This window comes from Leucopleurus acutus, assembly GCF_964270905.1.
Source record: "Leucopleurus acutus genome assembly, chromosome: 3".
Lineage (NCBI taxonomy): Eukaryota > Metazoa > Chordata > Mammalia > Artiodactyla > Delphinidae > Leucopleurus > Leucopleurus acutus.
The window spans coordinates 70931213-70951632 of record NC_139145.1 but is presented as its reverse complement, the minus strand read 5'-3'; the positions used below and the strand labels follow the sequence as shown (position 1 = coordinate 70951632).

Sequence of the window (20420 nt, the reverse complement as noted above, 5' to 3'; positions counted from 1 at the left end):
TTTCTTGATCCTGCCTTAAATCTTGCAAATGGTGTTCCAGAAATCCATTGACCTGTAACTATTTTATTCAACCATTTTGGCATTGGCCTTACCTCAATTACCAGAAGTCAACATCAGCCAAACTTTGCGGCAAGTCATACGTCCTTCTAGTAGTCTGAAAGCCAGTGCTCAGGGGAAAAATAGGATTGCAGAGCTTAAAATGGGGGCTGATGACATTGGTCAACAGCATTTTTGAGTTAGGGAGTGATCCGTAAGATTTCCCTCAATCTTTTAGTAAATGTAATCAAGAAAGGAATATATGACTAATTGTAAGATACATTATTCTATCTTTTTGATTATGATTTTTTTTGCATTAAGGGTTCTATGCTGTCATTCTATACTTAAATCCAAATAATGTCTTGGGAAGCGCCTAATTATAAAGCATTTTGCTTTTTCACTTTTCAGTCACAGTCACTAACCTGGACCATTTTGAGGAGGAACAATCTTTTAATTCTGACTGTAGATCTATTTATTGCCAGAAATGACTCTTAAAGAATAAAGGATTAACGTGTGGCTTGAAAGTATTTATTTGGGCCTTGTTAGTGTTTAGAATTTTATTTATTTAATTTATTTGCTCAACAAAAATTCCTCAAGCCCCTGCTCTATGCCAAGCTTCGAGCTAATTGGGGCCATAAATGGGAAAATAAAGAGAACTAAGACATTTTGCCTGCCCTGAAGCAATTCAGAGTTTACTGGCTTCTTTTCATTATTAAAGAGTGCCCTCATTCCTTTTGTTGTTGTTTTATACTTGGAAAATTCTCAGTATCACTAAAAAGAGTTTTGTTTTTTTTTTTTTACCTCAAACTTGAACTAGATCCTTATGTGGAATAAGAGAGAAACACATCTCCGGGAAGATAACTATTTCCTTTCTGTTTTCAGTCTGCTCCCCTGGTTTTTATGGGCATCGCTGCAGCCAGACGTGTCCACAGTGTGTGCACAGCAGTGGGCCCTGCCACCACATCACAGGCCTGTGTGACTGCTTGCCTGGCTTCACAGGCGCCCTCTGCAATGAAGGTAGGGTGCGCAGGCTTTGGGAGAAATACGTGGTGGTGAGCACGCCCCATGCAGCCTGTCCTCAGGCTTCCCAAAGGACACGTGCGTCTTCAGCTAGCAGCTAGCGGTGCCTTCTGGTATGCTGTGGCTGCAGCTTCTGTAAATATGACTTTGAGCTTTGGAAAAGCTGGCTTGCCAATCCAGCACAATCTCTTTATTCTCTGAGCTGTGCTACTTTTCAGTTTTAATTGGAAACAGCCTTCCATGAAAAATCAATATGAGGAAGGATTTTGACTCCCTGAGCAAGGAGCCAGGAAGATTTCTAGAAATGTGGTGATGTCTCCTGATTTGTGTTGCCTTAATGAGGGTCTTTGGCTTCAGATGTTTGTAAAAATGAGCTCATTCAGGATGAGGGATGCTTTTGAGTAGAGGCAGCTACCAAATGGACGGCTGGGTTGAGGACCTTTAAAGTCATTTCCTATCCTGCGTCTAGGGTTCTGTGAGATGAGATGTAATTGTGAGTTTCTGACCTATGATTTATTCACAGTGTGTCCCAGTGGCAGATTTGGGAAAAACTGTGCGGGAATTTGCACCTGTACCAACAATGGAACCTGTAACCCCATTGACAGATCTTGTCAGTGTTACCCAGGTTGGATCGGCAGTGACTGCTCTCAACGTAAGTCTTGTTTGGGAACAACTGATAAACCATTTATTTACATTTGTTTTCAAATTCTTTAGGATTGAAGTATGAGTATTTAAATAATCAAGAAAGACTATATGAATAATTATAAGATATGTTATTTTAATTTTTAAGTGGCTTTTTTCCCCTCAGTAAGAGTTCTATGCAGTGGTCCCGAATTTAAATCCAACTCATGTCTTGGAAAGAACCTAAATAGGTAGCACTTTGCTTATTCACTAAAATGATTCTTCATTTGTAAAATGCGGGTCTTGTACTCAGAAAATCCATTCAGAAGTTCATTCCAGACTTCAAGTGTCAGCTATGATTTTTCCCTTGCTCTTGGGCAAAAATGGTACACACAATTATGGGAGAAAATTTTTTCATTTTTTAATTACTTCATATTTATTATTATTTATTTATTATCTCCTTGGGGCCATATTCCCTACTGGGTAACCATATAGAAACCGTGTTTCTTCTTTTAAGTAGTTCTTGAAGTGTTAGTATGAATAAAAAGTACTTCTTTGGTAAATCAAATCATTTTACCCCATAATTTTAAATGTTATTTCACAGATACTTTATCTGAGGTTCTGATTGCTCTTCAGTAGGCGATGACCCCTAATGATTTAGTCTGATTATTTTCTGCTTTGTCCAGTTAAGAGTTTTTACAGTAAACCAAGTCTTACAAACAAATGGGAACCTTCACATTTAAAACAAGCCTCTAGGGACAGCTCTAGAGTAGAGTGACACGTGCAGGTTTAGACATCACAGAGGTGAATTATATGACCTTGGGTTCCTTAACTTCTCTCGAGTCACACCATCTTGTGCATATGGTCTCTGCTCAAATGTCCTCTCCTCAGAGAGGCCTTCCATAAAGGAGTAGCCCCCATCATTCCTGTCCCCCTTTCCCTATTTTATTTTTTCTTATAGTCCTTACTGCCCTTATTTTTTTGGCCGGCTGGGTGGTTGGTTGGTTTGCCTGCCTCCCCTACTAAACTACAAGCTTTCAGAGGGTGGTCTGGACCTTGTCTTGTTCTCTGCTATCTCCCCTGAGCCTAGAACAGTGCTGGGCATATATAGGTCTCAATGTGCATTTGTTAAATAACTAAATCTGTAAATTTGGAATGATGTTTACTCTGCCCACCTCGCCCTGCAGTCTGTGTACGAATACCTTGTCCGTCATGATGGCTGCTGTCGCCATCAGCATTACCATCCGGAGTTGAGACTGATGTGGAGCACGGTCTTTCTCAGTCCCTATGCTCACTGCTGATCTGTCACACGCGAGGAGCTGTGTAAGGCGGGTGGGATCCTCTATTCGGGTTACTGGCCTCAGGACTCTCACAGAGCTCTCCATGCATGCTGTGCTTTCAGCCTGCCCACCTGTGCATTGGGGTCCCAACTGCATCCACACGTGCAACTGCCACAACGGGGCCTTCTGCAGTGCCTACGATGGGGAATGCAAATGTACTCCGGGCTGGACGGGGCTCTACTGCACTCAGAGTAAGTGGCATGCCTTCGGAGGCTCTCCAAGGGGGGGCCCACCCCAGGGGACACGGCCCCGCCCTGCTCATGCATGAGCTGAGCTCCCCAGGGTTCCTGGCATTGGAGGGTTTCGTCACCCAGTGACCCTGAGACATCTAAATTCCTCTAGGCAGTTAAGAGATACCACGTTCCAGGTTTGCTGTCCCTGTGTCGTATCAGGACACTGAGGTGGAGCGATGCTATAAGTGACGGTGTGCAGCTTCTTTCACTTCTCTCCTTTCACCAGGCCCTATTTACATGGCTCAGATTCCCTGTCATTAATTCTGGCAGCACAAAGGTTAGGATAAGTGGCAGTGATTAGAAAGGAAGTGAAGACATCAAGCCTCACTGCCTGACTTAATGTGTGCTCCTGGAGAAGACCAATTCTGTGGGTCTTGAATTTTAGCGAGCTCCGGAATCACCCGGCTGTCTGGATAAACACAACTGCTGGCCCCGCTCCCAGAGTGTCTGATTCATTAGGTCTGGGGTGGGACCTGAGGATTCACATTGCTAACAGCCTTCCAAGTGGTGATGTCAGTCTGGCATCATGCTTTAAGAACCACTAGTTCTTTTTTTCCATTTTATGTCACACAATGTCTTCACTGTCTCTTCTTCTATGAGATTTTTAGCGTCATAGGGTATAATGTACAAAGTACTCCACAGCTCAGTACTGTTGGGATAAGAAGACTGATCTCTGCCCTCTTGTCTTCAGTGGAATAAAGGAGGCAAGACAGGAAAGCATGTATTATGGTGATCAGTAATAATAATATATAATTTTAAATCATGGAAATGAGCTGAGGAAGAAAGATGGGTCAGAAATCAGTCAACTCTTATTTAATACTAATTAGAGAACATAATTAGAGAACAGACTGAACAAGTCTTTTGGAAGTTTCTAGAAGGGGGTGTAGACCTTGAGCCGTGATTTGAAAGGAAAAATTGACGAGGAGGGAGGTTGTCTCAAGCATATTCTGCCAAGATTGTATATATAGAAAGTTTTTCAGCTCTTCAGAGAAAAGAAAAAGGAAAAGTTATTGTACATAATTCTAAAATTAGGACCTGCTTCAATCAGGGGACCTTTTGAAGTAAAAGCAGCACAGCACAGTGGGAAGAACATGGGGTCTGGAGCCAGACCTCCCCGTGTTTGTATTGTAGCCCTGCCATCCTGCCATTTGCTGGCTGTGTGACTTGGGCTCAGTTTCCATCCATAGGGTGAGAATATCTATCCCTGTGTTTCTGGGGTATTGAAAAGATTCAGTGAGAGGATGCAGGAAAAGAATCTGGCACAGAGTAGGTGCTGAATAATTATGTGGAAATGATGTCATTGCATGCTGGCATCCATGCTCTGCCTCTGTTTCTTGAAAGTTGAGCTTTCGTTAAAACTTCTGTAAGAAAAAGGGAAGATTAAAAAGCACATGTGATGCTTGGAAACAGCCGTTGAGCAGCCCGCATTGAAGTTTTCTTGATGGCAGAGAGCCCTGAAACACTCTTGCAGGGCAGCTGCTGGCCCAGGAAAGCCTATAGGGCTTGTGCATGTTCTCAGCCCAAAGGCCCCAGTAGGCTGGGTCTTGAAAATTGTGCAGCAGTAAGAAGGCTTATTGCTTTTTTTAGCAATGCACATATGAAGTGCAGGTTTTATTAAGATCAGAATTCTACCACACATCTTTGCTGAAGAAGATACTATTACATGAGAGGGTAACAGATAGGGAGGACAGGGCTAGTAGCAGATTTGGAGACATTCTGTACTATAAGTAAAAGCATGTAGGTAATTTTAACAAAGTACTCATTTCAGTCCATGGAATTTGAGTCCAGGATTCTAGTAGTTGACTGAAAAACATGAAAGGAAATGTCCCCGGACTTCCATGGGGTTGATGGAATGCTTTGTTAGAAGACACCAGCTTGCCTCCAGGGATACCAGCGATGGTTAAACCGCCCCAGGCATGGAACTGCTCTTCTCCCTGCTCTTGAAGTACAAGTTCCTCCCAAGAGCTCCATCTTGGGACTTCAAAGAAGCCGTTGTGAGAAGCTGCGATGTGCTTTATTCTCTTTATTCTCTCTCTACGGGCTCAGCGTCCTTCAGGTTCAAACAGACATGTTGGAGGCGGAGCTGGGTTTCTCCTCAGCGGGCTCTTGACTCTGCTGTCCTCCCTTCTCGCACAGGATGTCCCCTGGGCTTCTATGGAAAGGACTGTGCATTGATATGCCAGTGTCAAAACGGAGCTGACTGCGACCACATCTCCGGACAGTGTACTTGCCGCACCGGCTTCATGGGGAAGCACTGCGAGCAGAGTGAGTGTGAGAGCGAGGCAGCTCTAGGCGCTGTTATTTCCCCTAGAACTCCTGACGATGCGAAGGCAGGACCCACAGCTTTGAGGTTGTTCCTCCTGATGGCTGGTCCCTTGACAGCGCGGTTGACTTCCTTCCCCTCCCAGAGACCCCGCTACCTTGGGATTCTTGCTGGCTGTCCTTGTCCTCAAAATTCTTCTGAGGACCTGATCAGCGCTCTGGGTGGAGGGGGTGTGGCTACAAGGATGAAGACAGAATTCAAGTTTTCCATCTGTTCATCCTGGCTCTTTCTCCCTCCCCTTCTTATTTTTGGAATGTGGCTGCTCAGAGCTCTAAAAGAGGCAGTCAGGCGTTCCTCACGGCAGAGGCAGTGCCAGGGTCTCGCAGTGGAGGGGTGTGCGTTCGGTAGGGCCAGGTTGGGTGCACCGGGGCAGAGGGGCTGGGAGCCCAGTGCCAGCCCCGCCGTGGGGGAGGGGTGAGCCCGTGCAAACACGGCCATGCTTTTGACAACCTTCTCTTGATAGTACTTTTATACCGTTTCCACTAACTACTCCTCATCTGAGTACTAACAACCTTCCAGACAATATATTGCCTTCAATTTTTTTGTTGTAAAAATCCCACTCAGGGAGCATATACTCTATTGGAATTCCCCATCCTTATGGTTCCATTTCTACCCCAGCAGCTGTGCATATGCTCACAGGGCTGTAAGAACATTAGCCTTAGACTGAGTATTTCAAAGTAGTTTATCGTTCCTTTCCTCTGTGACTTTCATTCAATGTTCAAGATGAATAAATCAGGTCTTAGGGCCGTATGAGGCTCACTCTTTCACCATAAATGACAGGAAAGGTGCAGGATGTTTACATCCTGCTTACAGAGGGTGTGCTCTTGAGAAGGATGCAACAAAGATTACATGGCTGTAGGAGCAATGTGGCCTGGAAAGGTTGATCAGCAGAGTAGGACTTTGGCAACAAAGCGCTACTCTCCCTCCACGACCCCTCCCCAGAACCTCACAGCACCACTGGACAGCCAGGTTTGCCTGGCTGTCTATGTGCCAAACTCTAGAATATATCTGCCTATCCTCCCATCTAGTAAATAACAAGAGTGACATCCAGGAATCAGCCTGGACAGAGATGGCTCCATTTTAGTTTTGCACTGCTAGTTCATTTAATCATGAAACAGATACTGAGTCCCACAGTTGCCTGCACACTGCTTTGTGTATATAAATATTATGTGTATGTGTATAAATGTCTAAACATATATACACATACATATATGCCTAGAAACCAGAATAGGCTCTAAACTGACTTTTGCTTGAATGCCAGAATGGTTATGGGCTTATTAAATAAAAACATTTTAAGTGCTTCCGTGATGACTCTGAACATCAAATTAAAATGTCCTTATTTTTGGAGACTTTTCCTAATGCTCATGTGTAAATAGAAACCCTGTGTCTGACAGAGAGCTCTGATAGTAATAGCACATTGCCCCCTGCTGCTCACTTTACAAAAAACATCAGTATTTTGTCATGATAATTTTTACATTTAACATGCCTAGTATATTCTTTGAAGTTCATGCCCAACTCCTTTACAAGTTTTTACATCATAAAAATCTCACTATTTTAGTCTCTCAGTCTTCAACCTGCAAATCCAAATTTTGAGCCTTTCTGTGGTAAATAAAGTTCTTACCTAGAAAATTAACAAAGCTTGCCCTCTCCCTCTTCCCCTGCTCCCAGCTAATCCAAGTCAGAATGTGCTGTCAGGAGGCTCCTAAACCTACAGTTAAAATGTACATGTTCTCAAAGAAGCATCTCTAGTTTACACTTTTCAGTGTAGTCCCCTTCTATCCCATAGTTTTGCCTGGTGGAGTCATCTCAGATTGCCCTTAGTGATGATCTTCATCAGCTCCATTGGGGTTCCACAGACACTCTGCAAACCTCCATCAGGGAGGTGGGTACATACAATAGAACCTGAAAGTGCCGAGAGCCGTGACGAGGACCTCAGTCTCCGGCCCTGTGCTGCCTGGCCTGTGAGTCCCAGCATGACTCGGCACACCACCCAGCTCTAGGACACCCTAGGTGGTACAAGTCTCCTTGGACAGGGATCCCCTGGAAGGGCTGGCCTCCAGGCACACCAGATCATACAGTAAGACCCTTGCCCCAGGTTCCCAAGGCTGGAGAGCTACATTGGACTCTCATCTTCTTCTCAGAGTGCCCTGCAGGAACATATGGCTATGGCTGTCGCCAGATATGTGACTGTCTGAACAACTCCACCTGTGACCACATCACCGGGACCTGTTACTGCAGCCCAGGATGGAAGGGGGCACGATGTGATCAAGGTAAGGATGCTAGTAAAGGATACTTACTCAGATGAGGACCCTAAAGCTGAAAGAAGTTGAGTGATTTGCCCAAGTTTACATATATCTAGAATATGTTAGTGTTTTGATACCAGGTTTGTCTGATTCCAAAGCTCATGAGTTTTCCACTGTGCCTACAATTTTTTTCAGCTTTATTGAAATATAATTAACCTATAAAAAGCAACACATATATATATATATAATTATACTGTATATATGTATACACACACACACATATATAAAAAACACATATGTACAACACAAAGTATACAACTTGATAAAATCTGATGTATGTATACACCCATGAAACTATCACCACAATAAAAATAATGAATACATCCATCAACCCCCCAAAGTTCCCTCCCTGCCACCACTAGGTCCCAGGCAATCACTGATCTACTTTCTGTCACTATAGATTAGTTTGCATTTCCTAGAATTTCATATACGTGGAACCATACTGTACTCTTTTTTGTCTGATTTTGTTTATTTGGCATAATTAGTTTTGAAACATGTTGCTGTATGTATCAATACTTCAATTCTTTTTATTGCTGAGTAGTATTCTATTGCGTGGATATACTGTAATTTGTTGACCCATTCATTCACCTGTGATGGACATTTGGATTGTTTCCAGTTTTTGGCTACTGCAGGTAAAGCTGTTGTGAACAGTAGTGTGTCAAGTCTTTGGGGACATAGGCTTTCATTTCTCTTGGGTAAGTTCATAGGAATAGAAGGATTGGGTCATATGGTATGTGCATGTGTAGCCTTTCAAGAAACTTGTGCCTGTGGTTTTTAACTAGGGTGTGTATCACAGTCACCCGGGACTACCTGCAATAGACATAGTCAGTCCTACTTGGGCAGTTCTGATTCTGGGGTGGATGGCTCCCTTGAGAAAGATGGTTCTGAAGCATGGCCTTCAGAGAGCTCCTAGCGCATGTGGTGCTTTCTCTATGTCATAAACACATGGGCTGTAAAGGCTTCAGAAAATTCATATAGTGATGTAAGTGAAGTCATCTTAAACAGTAAACTGTGTGGGTATTCCTATTTAACTTTCTTTCGTGAAATAACTTTGACATGCTCATGATTTGTATTTGACCATCATAACAATACAATGTCATATTCCACAATAACACTGTTGTTACAAATACATTGTAATCACACTCCACTGGCCTTGGTGCCTGCCTTTTGGGGCAGGCTGTCTTATAAGGTCTAGCATCTAGAATCATAAAGTCATAGGGACATTTGAGCTGGAAGTACCTTCACGGAGGCCATGAAGGATGTATTCATTATTTCCTCTTTTACAGATGATGAAACTGCAGCCTAAGAGCTTAAGGGGAAGTTCAGAATGTATGGATCCATTTCTTTAGATGCCAGGTTTCTTGATTGTCAGCCCCACTTGTGCCTTCACTTGATGGAACTCAAGGAAGAACTATGTAAAATGAAATTTTGAATTTTAATGAGTAAGGTTTTAGGGTGATGTTACCAGGTATTATTGGGACAGACCTTTCTGTCATAGAAAATACCTCATAGAACATATCTTCTGTGGTAAAAGGCTCATTGAAATTAGGACAAGACAGATCTTGATCTTGGGCTAGATTTTTTTTTTTTTTTTTTTTTTTTTTTTGCGGTACGCGGGCCTCTCACTGTTGTGGCCTCTCCCGTTGAGGAGCACAGGCTCCGGACGCGCAGGCTCAGCAGCCATGGCTCACGGGCCCAGCCACTCCGCGGCATGCGGGATCTTCCCGGACTGGGGCACGAACCCGTGTCCCCTGCATCGGCAGGCGGACTCTCAACCACTGCACCACCTTGGGAAGCCCTGGGCTAGATTTCTAATGAACTTATTCTTGACTGGAAGGAAAATTACTTTCCTCTTAGAAATGCTAAGGATAGACATAAAGTTAGGCACTTGAGTTAGCCATTCATAAGCTTAATGCTGGATAATAAATAAAGAACAATAAAAATTAGATAAATTATTACCCCCAAGTAACTGCTGATCTAAGCGTTTGGTTGGAAATCTGTGAGAAGCTCTCAAACCCTACTGTTAAGTCTTTGGGTTCAGGAAATCCTGTCTCTTTTTTGAGGCTTAGAGAAGCCCTCTTCTGGGCTGATCTAAGCATTTAGTTGGAAATCTGTGAGAAGCTCTCAAACCCTACTGTTAAGTCTTTGGGTTCAGGAAATCCTGTCTCTTTTTTGAGGCTTAGATATGCCCTCTTCTGGGCACAGACAAGCCAACAACATCTGAACATGAGGAATGTTTGTTTTTCCTTCCTTCTCTGTTTCCAAAAGTTTCTAAATTGACATTTCATGAACTGAAAATATCCAGGCATTAGCACAGTGGGAGAGTTTTGTAAATAGAGACCAAATATGTATCCGGCACATTGTCATCCTTACTCACATCTCTTTTTCTCCTTTTCTAGCTGGTGTTATAATAGTTGGAAATCTGAACAGCTTAAGCAGAACCAGTACAGCTCTTCCCACTGATTCCTACCAGATCGGGGCCATTGCGGGCATCATCATTCTTGTCCTAGTTGTTCTGTTCCTCCTGGCGTTGTTCATTATTTATAGACACAAGCAGAAGGGGAAGGAATCGAGCATGCCAGCAGTCACCTACACCCCCGCTATGAGGGTCATGAATGCAGACTATGCCATTTCAGGTGAGACTGGACTCACTAGAGGCATTTTATTCCTTGAAAAATGAGGCTTCATCCTGGTTCTTTGAAACTGAGCATTTTTGGCTGTGCTGCCTGTTGTTATTGTCAATCAGCCTTGAGAAAATTTTATGTTTGGAGAAGATGCATTGTTAGAAATGCGTTTTATGTGACAACAGTGGTAAAATCATCACTGTTGTCTTCTGTGAGGGATTTAAAATTGGATTCATTATATGGTTGCTTTAAGTGTTGGGAATTTCAACCCGGAAGGAGCTTTGGTGGGCACCCAGTCCCAAGCTGATGTCATATGTGGGGGACAGGGTGGGGAGAGGAGGAGGTGGCCATAATTTTATCAAGGTCATGGAGCGGATCAGGGATGAATACCCGGTCTTCTGTCTCTGGCCTTGCATTCTTCCAAGGTGCCTTCCAGCCTGTCCTGGGGCACATGGGAATCATTAGCTGCACAACAACCAAGTTATATAAGAAACAGTTTGGAGGGATAAGCAAGAACCAAGGCTGTTCTTTAAGAAAACTCTTTTGAATCTTCCTTTCTGTCACGAGACCCCATAAAAAGTAAATTTTTAAGTGACACGCTCAATCCTGAGAAGAAGTAACCACATAAGTGAAGAATTTGGAAACTTAAGGTACTTATTAATTTGGGGGCAATCACTGAAGGATTTCAGGTGGGTTACATGTTTATAAATAAAGTGATTCCGGGGGAATCCATAAAGTAGCTGATTTACTTAGTAGTGCACTTCTAGTGCGGGATATTGTGTCAAGAATTCGAGTGTTTAAAAAGAGGAAAGTTACAGCAGAAGTAGCTTCAAAGTGATGCCTTTCCAGCTTCTACAAGCTCCAAAGCAAAGAGCAGTTGTTGGTGGATACTTTCACACTTTTCCAGGAGGCAGGTAGGAAGGCAGATGCCTGCTGCCTCCAGAGGCTTTGCTGCGTATGCAGGGCAGGAGGGGATTCTGTCCCGCCTGTGATATGGAAGCAGTCCAAACATTTGTTCTTGTTATTTTGCTTCCCTCTTTCCCACGGGCATGTAGGGAGCCTGCCATCTTAACCATTTCCTTCTCTTCTGGCAGAAACCCTTCCTCACAGCAATGGTGGAAATGCTAACAGCCATTACTTCACCAATCCCAGTTACCACACACTCACCCAGTGTGCCACATCCCCTCATGTCAACAACAGGGACAGGATGACCATCGCAAAGGTGAGAGGAAATGGTCTAAGCCAGTGAGGGTGGGCAGGGGAGAGAGGAACGAACAAGCGTGTATGAGGGCTACTGTTTGCCAGCTGCCGTTCTACGTACATACGTCTATTATCTCATTTATTCCTCTAAACAATCCCATGGGTGTGTATTAGGATCTCAGGTTTACTGACAAAAACCCCTAAGTAATGGGGAATTTAAGTCACTTCCAAACATCGCTTGTGAGTGAGGCTGCCACGAGGTGAGCCATCTCGCTGTCTCTACAACTTGTACTGTTTTCGTTGCACTTCTTTGGAAAAATGTTTCTAACATTGCATGAAGTTCTAAAGTAATGTCTCAGACCAAACCTATAGCGGACTCAGGCCTGGGTAAAATTGCCAAGTTTGACTTTTGTGACCACCTGTCTTCTAGTGCCCTTTCCTGGCCACCAGTACTTGAGTAATGACAACAACAATAATATGCATTTATTTCACTTGAACCACATGAAATTGAATTTTTGTGGGTCAAAAATTATCAAATAGAAACAACCTAATACTATGTGACAAGCAATTCTAATCATTTTACAAATTTCTATTTGTAAAACGATTAGAATGATTTAATCTTCACACCAATCCTATGAATCAAGAGTCATTATCCCATTTTACAGATGCCAATAGAGGTTGGAGGCCCCAGAGTGGCTCCTCTGGTACCACCCAGTTCACCCCCAGGTCTCTTCCACAGTGCTCTGAAATCCCAAACATTTCTCTCTTCCAAACTGCACCTGAATTATATTTCCAGTCTCCGTTGTCTAATTCCAGCTCTCTGTTAGAAGAAAACCAAGCTAATTAAATTAATTCAGTTGCAATTAAATTAATGCAGCTGGATTTTAATTATAGTGCCTCATAGTTAAATAGCACTTCATATTCTCCAGAGATTTTGATATTTATCATACCATTTGTTCTTATTCCCATTCAGGGAGGGAGCAAAGTAGATCATCTTATCCTCATGCTTATGGCTAAGAAAACTGCTAAGAGTGACTCGTACAAGATCATACAGTGTTTGATGGGAAAGCTCAGACCAAGAATTTGGTTTTTTCAGTTCAAAGTTCCATGTATGTAAAGCCAAGTAAGGTCTAACTGGCACAGAGCGACAGCAGGAAATGGAGGAGTTGCGGCAGTGGAGGGAATGGTTGGGGCCGAGGGACACATACTCCTGCTGCCTCTAAGTCCTGCCAGGTCGGAAGCGGTCACCTTGGCCTCCTGGTGCATCCCCATGTAAGGACTGGTCCTTGATACATGCCACGGACTTACTTTCCCCAGATGGGTAACACTTCACTGTGCCATATTGTATTTTCTCTTTAAATCTTTTGTTGTTTATATTTTTAACAGTCAAAAAACAATCAGCTGTTTGTGAACCTGAAAAATGTGAATCCTGGGAAGAGGGGCCCTGTGGTGGACTACACAGGCACGCTGCCTGCGGACTGGAAACACGGCGGCTACCTCAACGAGCTTGGCAAGTCCCCCCACTTCCCCACCTTCACAAGCATCTTTGTCTTTTAGTCACCACAAACAGTCACAGATTCATGACAGTGCCAAAGCGATCTATTGAAAACATGCATGGAAAAACAAAGTCATAGGATTATACCTAATCCCTGTATGGGGCTTTTACTGTCCTAAGGGCTTTATTTATTCAACATTTATTGAGTTCTTACTGTGAGCCAGGAATTGATAAAAAGAGACAAGGATCTCTGCCTGCTCGTAGCTTACATCCCACCTCTCCATGTATTAACTCACCTAATTCTCACAAGTACTGTTATAGGTACCATTATTATCATCATCATCTCCCTGTTACAGTTGCGAAACTCAGTCATAAAGAGGTTAAGTAACTTGTCTAGGTTCTCAAAGCCTATTAAATGGTGGAGCTGGGATTTGAACCTAGTCAGCTTGGTTCCAGGGTGTGTGCTTCTCTTTGCTCTCTGTTAATCTGAGGCACCCTCACTAGAGGCCCTTCCTCTTTTAGGTGAGGAAATAGAGATATCAATTAGATATCTAATAGTAAGTCAGTGGTTCTGAAAATAGTAAGTCAGTGGTTCTCAAACGTCTGGGAATCGGGACCCTTTCATACACCCTTAAAAGTAATCGAGGAGCCCAAAGAACCCCTGCTGACATGGGTTATATCTGCTGATATTTACCATATTACAAATAAAATCTGAGAACATCTTAAAGAGCTAGTTATTAATTTATAATAACATCTCATTTCATGATAACATGAAATGCATTTTTATGAAAAATAACTACATTTTCCAAAATGAAACAAAAAAAATTCGTGAGAAGAGTGGCACTGTTTAACACTTTCATACATCTCTTTACCATCTGGCTTAACAGAGGACAGCTAGATTTTCATATCTGCTTCTGTGTTTGATCAGTAGTGATCTTACACTTGGTGTGGCTCCTGGAAAACTCCAACATACACCTGAGAGAGAATGAGAGTGGAAAGGACAAATAGTGTTATATTATGATGAGAACACAGCATTTAATCTCGGGGTCCTCCTGCAAAGGAGCTGGGGATTCCTGGACCACACTTAAGGCACTGCTCTGATACCCCATTGAGCATGTGGTGCAGCCCCTTATTTTCAGGGAGGAGAGGAATGATATAGTAAGTAGCATGTGTGCAGTGTCTTAGGGGCAGCAAACCCTTTCATATGTATTTATTTGGTGGTAAGGTTGCCAGGAAGTCCCATTAAATTGGAATTTCAGATAAGAAACAAATAATTTTTGTATAAATATATCCCAAATATTGCACGAGGCAAACTTATATGAATAATTATTTGTTGTTTCTCTAAAATTCAAATTTAACTGGACCTCCTGTGTTTTTATTTACTAAATCTGGCACCCCCTACTGTGTGGGCCCTTCCACAAATCTTGTTTTATAGAGGAATAAGCAAAGAGGTTAACTCTCTTGTCCAAGATTTCATAGAAGGAAGGGGGTAAAATTGGGTCTCACAGTTGGTCTTCTGCCTCCCCTCACTTCGATCCTTCTGTGAATACTGTAGATGTCAATTCACCTGAGCCACATGGAGGAACCAACCCCTGTGGGCTCTGGAATCCCCTCTTACTATGGAAATGGAAATGTTTAAGTAGCAAATGAGTACAAATTCTTAACTTTTATCTGCATTCTTCAATTGATAACCAACATTATCACTAGGATGTGTATTTCTACATACTTAGAGTAAAATTACTTATATACCAGATTCACATTATACTTACTGGTGAAATCACTTAACTTTAGGGAGGTTAATAATCTAGCTCAAAGATGTACGTGAATTGATAATAGTAAAGTACCACCCAGCACTAATGAGGGAAAAGTTCTCTCATTCTATCTCCACTTCATGGAGTTTGTCCTGATTCCAGAACACAACACACAGTCACTGTAATTGTCACATATAAATTTCCCCGCTTTCTGTCTCAGTGAGACCCAAGGGACTGATTATTAGTAACATAAAATCTTCATTGGAAATTCTGGATCTCCTTGGCTTGTTCCCATCCAAAAGTAATTCTGCATTTAATATCCCTGTAAAGTTGTTGCATAGAAAAAGTCTTTTCTTACAAAGAACAGAATAAGGCACATTGTGGATAATGAAGTGTGTAGTAGTTTTAAATGATGGGAAAGTTGTGATGCTGTCTGAAAGAGCCCTGAACTTGACACAAAAGCTGTGAGATCAATTCCTCGTTCTGTGATATGACACTGTGCCAGTCATCCTCTCAAGACTGATTTGTTTGTTTGTAAAATAGAAATAAGGATCATGTTCTGGCTCATTGTATGAAGTAGATTAACTGGAGCATTTGAAAGTGCCTGTTCAGGGATTGGGACAGACAGGAGTTTATGAGGAAGCCCACCTGCTTCCTTGTTAAAAGTGCACCCTGATCTTCCAGGGCAGAGAAGACGGAATCTGCCATGAGTGGCTGGTCTCATAACCCCACTCTTGTTCCCTGATTTACTATCCACCCCATGTTGCTCCTCTCTTTAACCCCTTGGGGAAGGCTAGCCATTGTACAGCTAAGATCAAGACAGACATTTAACAAGACTTTGCCACAGTTTGGAGATGGCCAAGGGAATTAGGCAAAGAATAACACAGAGTTCTTTGATTAGGCTGCTGTCAGGCCATAGGCTGCCTATCTTCACCGGGTCCCTTTAAAAAGTCCAGAATCTCTAAGACCACCCTTACTTCTGATACCAACTACAAGTTCAGGTGTCCTCAAGACCACCCACAGGATCAATAATTTGCTAGGAGGACAGAACTCACTAAGAGCTGTTATTCTCATGGTTACAGTTTATCACAGCAAAAAGGTACAGATTAAAATCAGCGAGGGAACAGACATGAGGCAGAGTCCAGGAAAGTTCAAGTGTGAAACTTCCAGTTGTCCTTTCCCAGTGGAATCATAGAAACTGCTAACTTTTCCTAGCAACAATGTGTGACAAACTATTACATATATAGAATAGAAAAACAACAAGGTCCTGCTGTATAGCACAGGGAACTATATTCAATATCTTGTAATAAACCATAATTGAATATGAAAAAGAATATATATATATATATATATATAACTGAATCACTTTGCTGTAGCTCAGGAACTGACACATTTTAAATCAACTGTACTTCAATAAAATAAACTTTAAAAAAAAGTGTTACAGTAACTGAAGCACCATTCATTTATATGGCGCTTCAGAATTTGCAATGCCTTTCCCTGTGGTCTATTTCACTTCATGTTCACGACAACCCTGTAAGACTTAGAAGGTGGGTTGTGTTTTCCCCATTTTAGAGTTAAGAAAATTGAGGCTCAGCGAGTTGAACATCTTGTGTAAAGTCACGTAGCTAACAAGTGATGAGATCCCAGTCCTTTGTCTCAGTTCTAGCCCTTGAATCAAGTCTACTGATCCATCTGTGCCTCAGTTTCTGCCCCATATTGACCAGCCTTTCCCAAAGTCACTGAAACGAGCAGGAGAATGCTCAGAATGCTATATAACATTTTTTTAAACTCTTAAGTACTGAAACATCTGGCGCAAGTGATCTGGTGTCGAGGTTTGGAAAGCAGCATCCTTGGCTATTTCCTGCAGTGGGGAGACAGTGGGTACCCAAACCATCTTCTCCAAGGACCTGAGAATATTAGATGAGTTTTCTCTTTCTTTCAGTCCACACTGGATATTTTTTTCTTCCTTTGTTACAGGTGCTTTTGGACTTGACAGAAGTTATATGGGAAAATCCTTGAAAGGTATAGTATAAATTTGAGGAAGAAATACATTTATCAGAACACAATTAAAAAAATTTTTTAACTCAGAGACAGAAATAATTTGTTAAACCAGCGAAAGCGGCACTGTAGGGAAAATGTAGCATTGTTAGGGTGTTTAATTACTCCAGCAAAGACATGAGCACGTTTGACTGCCAGCAAGAGAGTGAACATAGGTGGATCTTGTTAGAGCAGCAGTCTTGGAGAACCAAGCCTTTGATTTGCTGGGAAAACACTCATAATTCCTTTCAAAGAAATATAGCTTGTGGGGAGAGAGAAATATGAAAATGGAAATAGCAGGGAAAAGAGGAAGAGATCAGCTTGGTTACACGTTCACTGAAGCCTGCTTTTTGGAAGGAATTTGAGTAGTAACTTCAGGTGCCCAGACCTGAGGTTTTACAAAGAAGCCTCACAGCATAGTTGCCTTCCTTACCATGATAATAGTATCTTCTTATGACCCTGGGGTCAGCAACAGATGGGGTCTTGACTGAAGGCTTTGAGGATTCAGAGACTATTAGTAAAATAGAGTGGAATTAATTTTATTTGAGTGTGATAATAAAAATGAAATCAAATCCATGATGTTTACATTGGTCCTCACCTTAGAGAGGAGCCAAAATTACTTTGTGGATGGGTAATTTTATAGAAGATTCTCTCCAAAATACGTAAAAAATGGATGCCATTATTTTCATTGTTAAAAATTATAGGTAACTATGAAGAAAAATAAGTAATGTGCCCAAGTCAGTATTCGCCAAGAAAATAAATGATGTTGCCCATGAAATAGCATTTTCTTCCCCCCACCCCATCTCTCTTCACAGACCTGGGAAAGCATTCTGAATATAATTCAAGTAACTGCTCCCTAAGCAGTTCTGAAAACCCATATGCCACTATTAAAGACCCACCCGTCCTTATTCCCAAACACTCAGAGTGTGGTTATGTGGAGATGAAGTCACCGGCGCGGAGAGATTCCCCATATGCAGAGATCAATAACTCAACTTCAGCCAACAAGAATGTCTATGAAATTGGTAAGCTTTCCTAACCAAAGAAAGAACCTAGTGAGTGGGAATATTCTTTTCAAACAATTTTAAAGTCCTTGAGAATACAATTGTTGCAGTCCATATACACTGTATTGAAAATAATGGTCTGTATTTTAAATGTTAACCTGTGTTTACGGTGTTCATATTAGTTGGTGTCAAATGAACTTTTCAGGGAAAATACCATTTAGAAAATTCAAAGTAAGTTTTGTTTTGTTTTTTTTTACCTCCCACCCGGTCATCCATCTTTTGTTTTGTAACCATAGTGAATATTTTAGCACGCATGTGGAATAACATATGTACCATATTAGCTAATATGTCAAGTTAGCCAAAACAAATGGTTCAAGTGGATTAAACAGATGTTTCCATTTCCTGATTGCATTCATTATATTAATTTAATGCTTTTAGCAGGATTGGAACATTTTACTTTTAAATTTGTCTATTAGATTAATAATACTCTCTGATGTGAATCTGATACAAATTGATAAGAATTCAGTTAGTGTTAGAGTTATTTTGATTGCCCCTTGCAAATGCCATTTGAGGAAAGTTAAAACATACCAGAGCTATCCTGGGCAGAGCTATCCTGGGCTAGATAGTAGAGCTTTATATTTTCATTTTTCTTTCTCCATATCTTTCTCAATGTTTATGATTTAAGCCTGAAAAAAATTCTCTACTACAGTTGACCCTTGAGCAACATGGGTTGGAACTGCACGGGTCCACTTATACACGGATTTTTTTCAATAGTAAATGCTACAGTTCTATGTGATCTGCAGTTGGTTCAATCCAAGGTTGTGAGACCATGAATAGGAGGGCCAATTGTGAAGTTACGTGTGGATTTTCAGCTGCAGCGTGTTGGGGGGAGGGTGTGGAGCACCCCAACCTTGCATTGTTCAAGGGTCAACTGTACTTGTAAATGAAGTGACTTATTTAATTCTAGTCATTTGTCATTCATTTTAGGCCATAGACGTGTCATGGAAAGATACGTAATTCTTTTTAAAGTATTAAGACAACTTTTTGAAATGGAAGCCATAATGAACTACATTTATTTCTAAGAAGTCAGTAACAGTTCCCTTTTGAACTGTCCCCTAAGCCCACCACTGTGAGATGGGAACTCAACTGAGAGCCTGAGTCCTGAGTTCTAAAACTGTGCACTTGTTATGTGTTTCCATGAATCAAGTGACCCCCAGAGGACCTCGTTGTTTTACCTGTAGAGGAAGGGGTTTGGACTAGATTATCTCCAGGTTTTTGCAGACAGTGATTCATGTCCAGGGTTTCTGTATATTCCCTTGATGTCTTCATCCCAACCATATAGTCACCCTTTGTTCTGAGCATCGTTTGTGAGCGTCAGTGGGTCTACCAACCACAGAGTAGCCACCTCTATGTGATTATAAAAGGATCATTTGTTTTAAAAAATAATATTTTCTTATATATTTTTAAAAATTAATTAATTAATTTATTAATTTATTGGTTGCGTTGGGTCTTCGTTGCTGCACACAGGCTTTCTCTAGTTGTGGCGAGCAGGGGCTACTCTTCGTTGTGGTGCGCGGGCTTCTCATTGCAGTGGCTTCTTTTGTTGAGGAGCATGGGCTCTAGGTGCGCGGGCTTCAGTAATTGTGGCATGCAGGCTCAGTAGTTGTGGCTCGTGGGCTCTAGAGCACAGGCTCAGTAGTTGTGGTACATGGGCTTAGTTGCTCTGCAGCATGTGGGATCTTCCTGGACCAGGGCTTGAACCCGTGTCCCCTGCATTGGCAGGCGGAGTCTTAACCACTGCGCCACCAGGGAAGTCCCTTCTTATATTTTTATAAAAGCTCCTCTGGTGTGTTTGATATTTGCAAGGAATGCCATATTCTATTTTTTTTTTTTAATTTCCATTGCTGATCAGTTAATGTGTCCCTGGTTGTCACAGAACCTACAGTGAGTGTTGTCCAAGGAATATTCAGCAATAATGGGCATCTCACCCAGGATCCATATGACCTCCCAAAGAACAGTCACATCCCTTGCCATTATGACCTGCTGCCAGTCCGAGACAGTTCATCCTCCCCCAAGCAAGAGGATGGCGGCGGCAGCAGCAGCAACAGCAACAGTGAATGACACCAAAGGACCACTGGGTAGCCGCTGGAACCCTTTCCAGAACTACAGTTCGGTTCTTCTCCATCCTCGAGTTTGCCACCCTGTGTGAATGTTAATCTGCTCAGTAGGCAATTGTTGGACATGAACCAGAAAGCTCAAAACTGAGGGTAACTGACTGTAGGTCCTTTTTGTACAGGTGGCTCAGAAGGAGATAGCAATGTGATTTCCCATTCTTGTTAGTTTTAGAACTGCACTCATGAAGCATGACTTATTGTAAAATCTTGGCTAAAAGCATGACCGTGCAGGACTCTTTCAGTGACATGGGTTGCAGTGGAC

At 42.1% G+C, this 20420-nt stretch overlaps 1 protein-coding gene across 2 annotated transcripts in view; it reads left to right on the top strand.

Annotated features, from left to right (window-relative positions):
• The window catches only part of MEGF10 (multiple EGF like domains 10), a gene marked incomplete at its 3' end in the record, with an annotated part of 209697 nt that extends 189592 nt beyond the window's left edge, over positions 1–20105 (top strand). Inside the window, exons 16-26 of one of the 2 annotated variants that reach the window (XM_082835227.1) lie at positions 919–1053; positions 1580–1708; positions 3080–3208; positions 5387–5515; positions 7715–7843; positions 10276–10512; positions 11595–11722; positions 13087–13210; positions 16924–16968; positions 17799–18005; positions 19921–20105. In XM_082835227.1, the coding sequence (XP_082691353.1) occupies positions 919–1053; positions 1580–1708; positions 3080–3208; positions 5387–5515; positions 7715–7843; positions 10276–10512; positions 11595–11722; positions 13087–13210; positions 16924–16968; positions 17799–18005; positions 19921–20105 (1577 nt within the window). Of the gene's footprint in view, positions 1–918; positions 1054–1579; positions 1709–3079; positions 3209–5386; positions 5516–7714; positions 7844–10275; positions 10513–11594; positions 11723–13086; positions 13247–16923; positions 16969–17798; positions 18006–19920 lie in introns of both variants that reach the window. The other variant, XM_082835228.1, reaches the window with a different exon arrangement.
• Between the last annotated feature and the right edge of the window lie 315 nt (positions 20106–20420).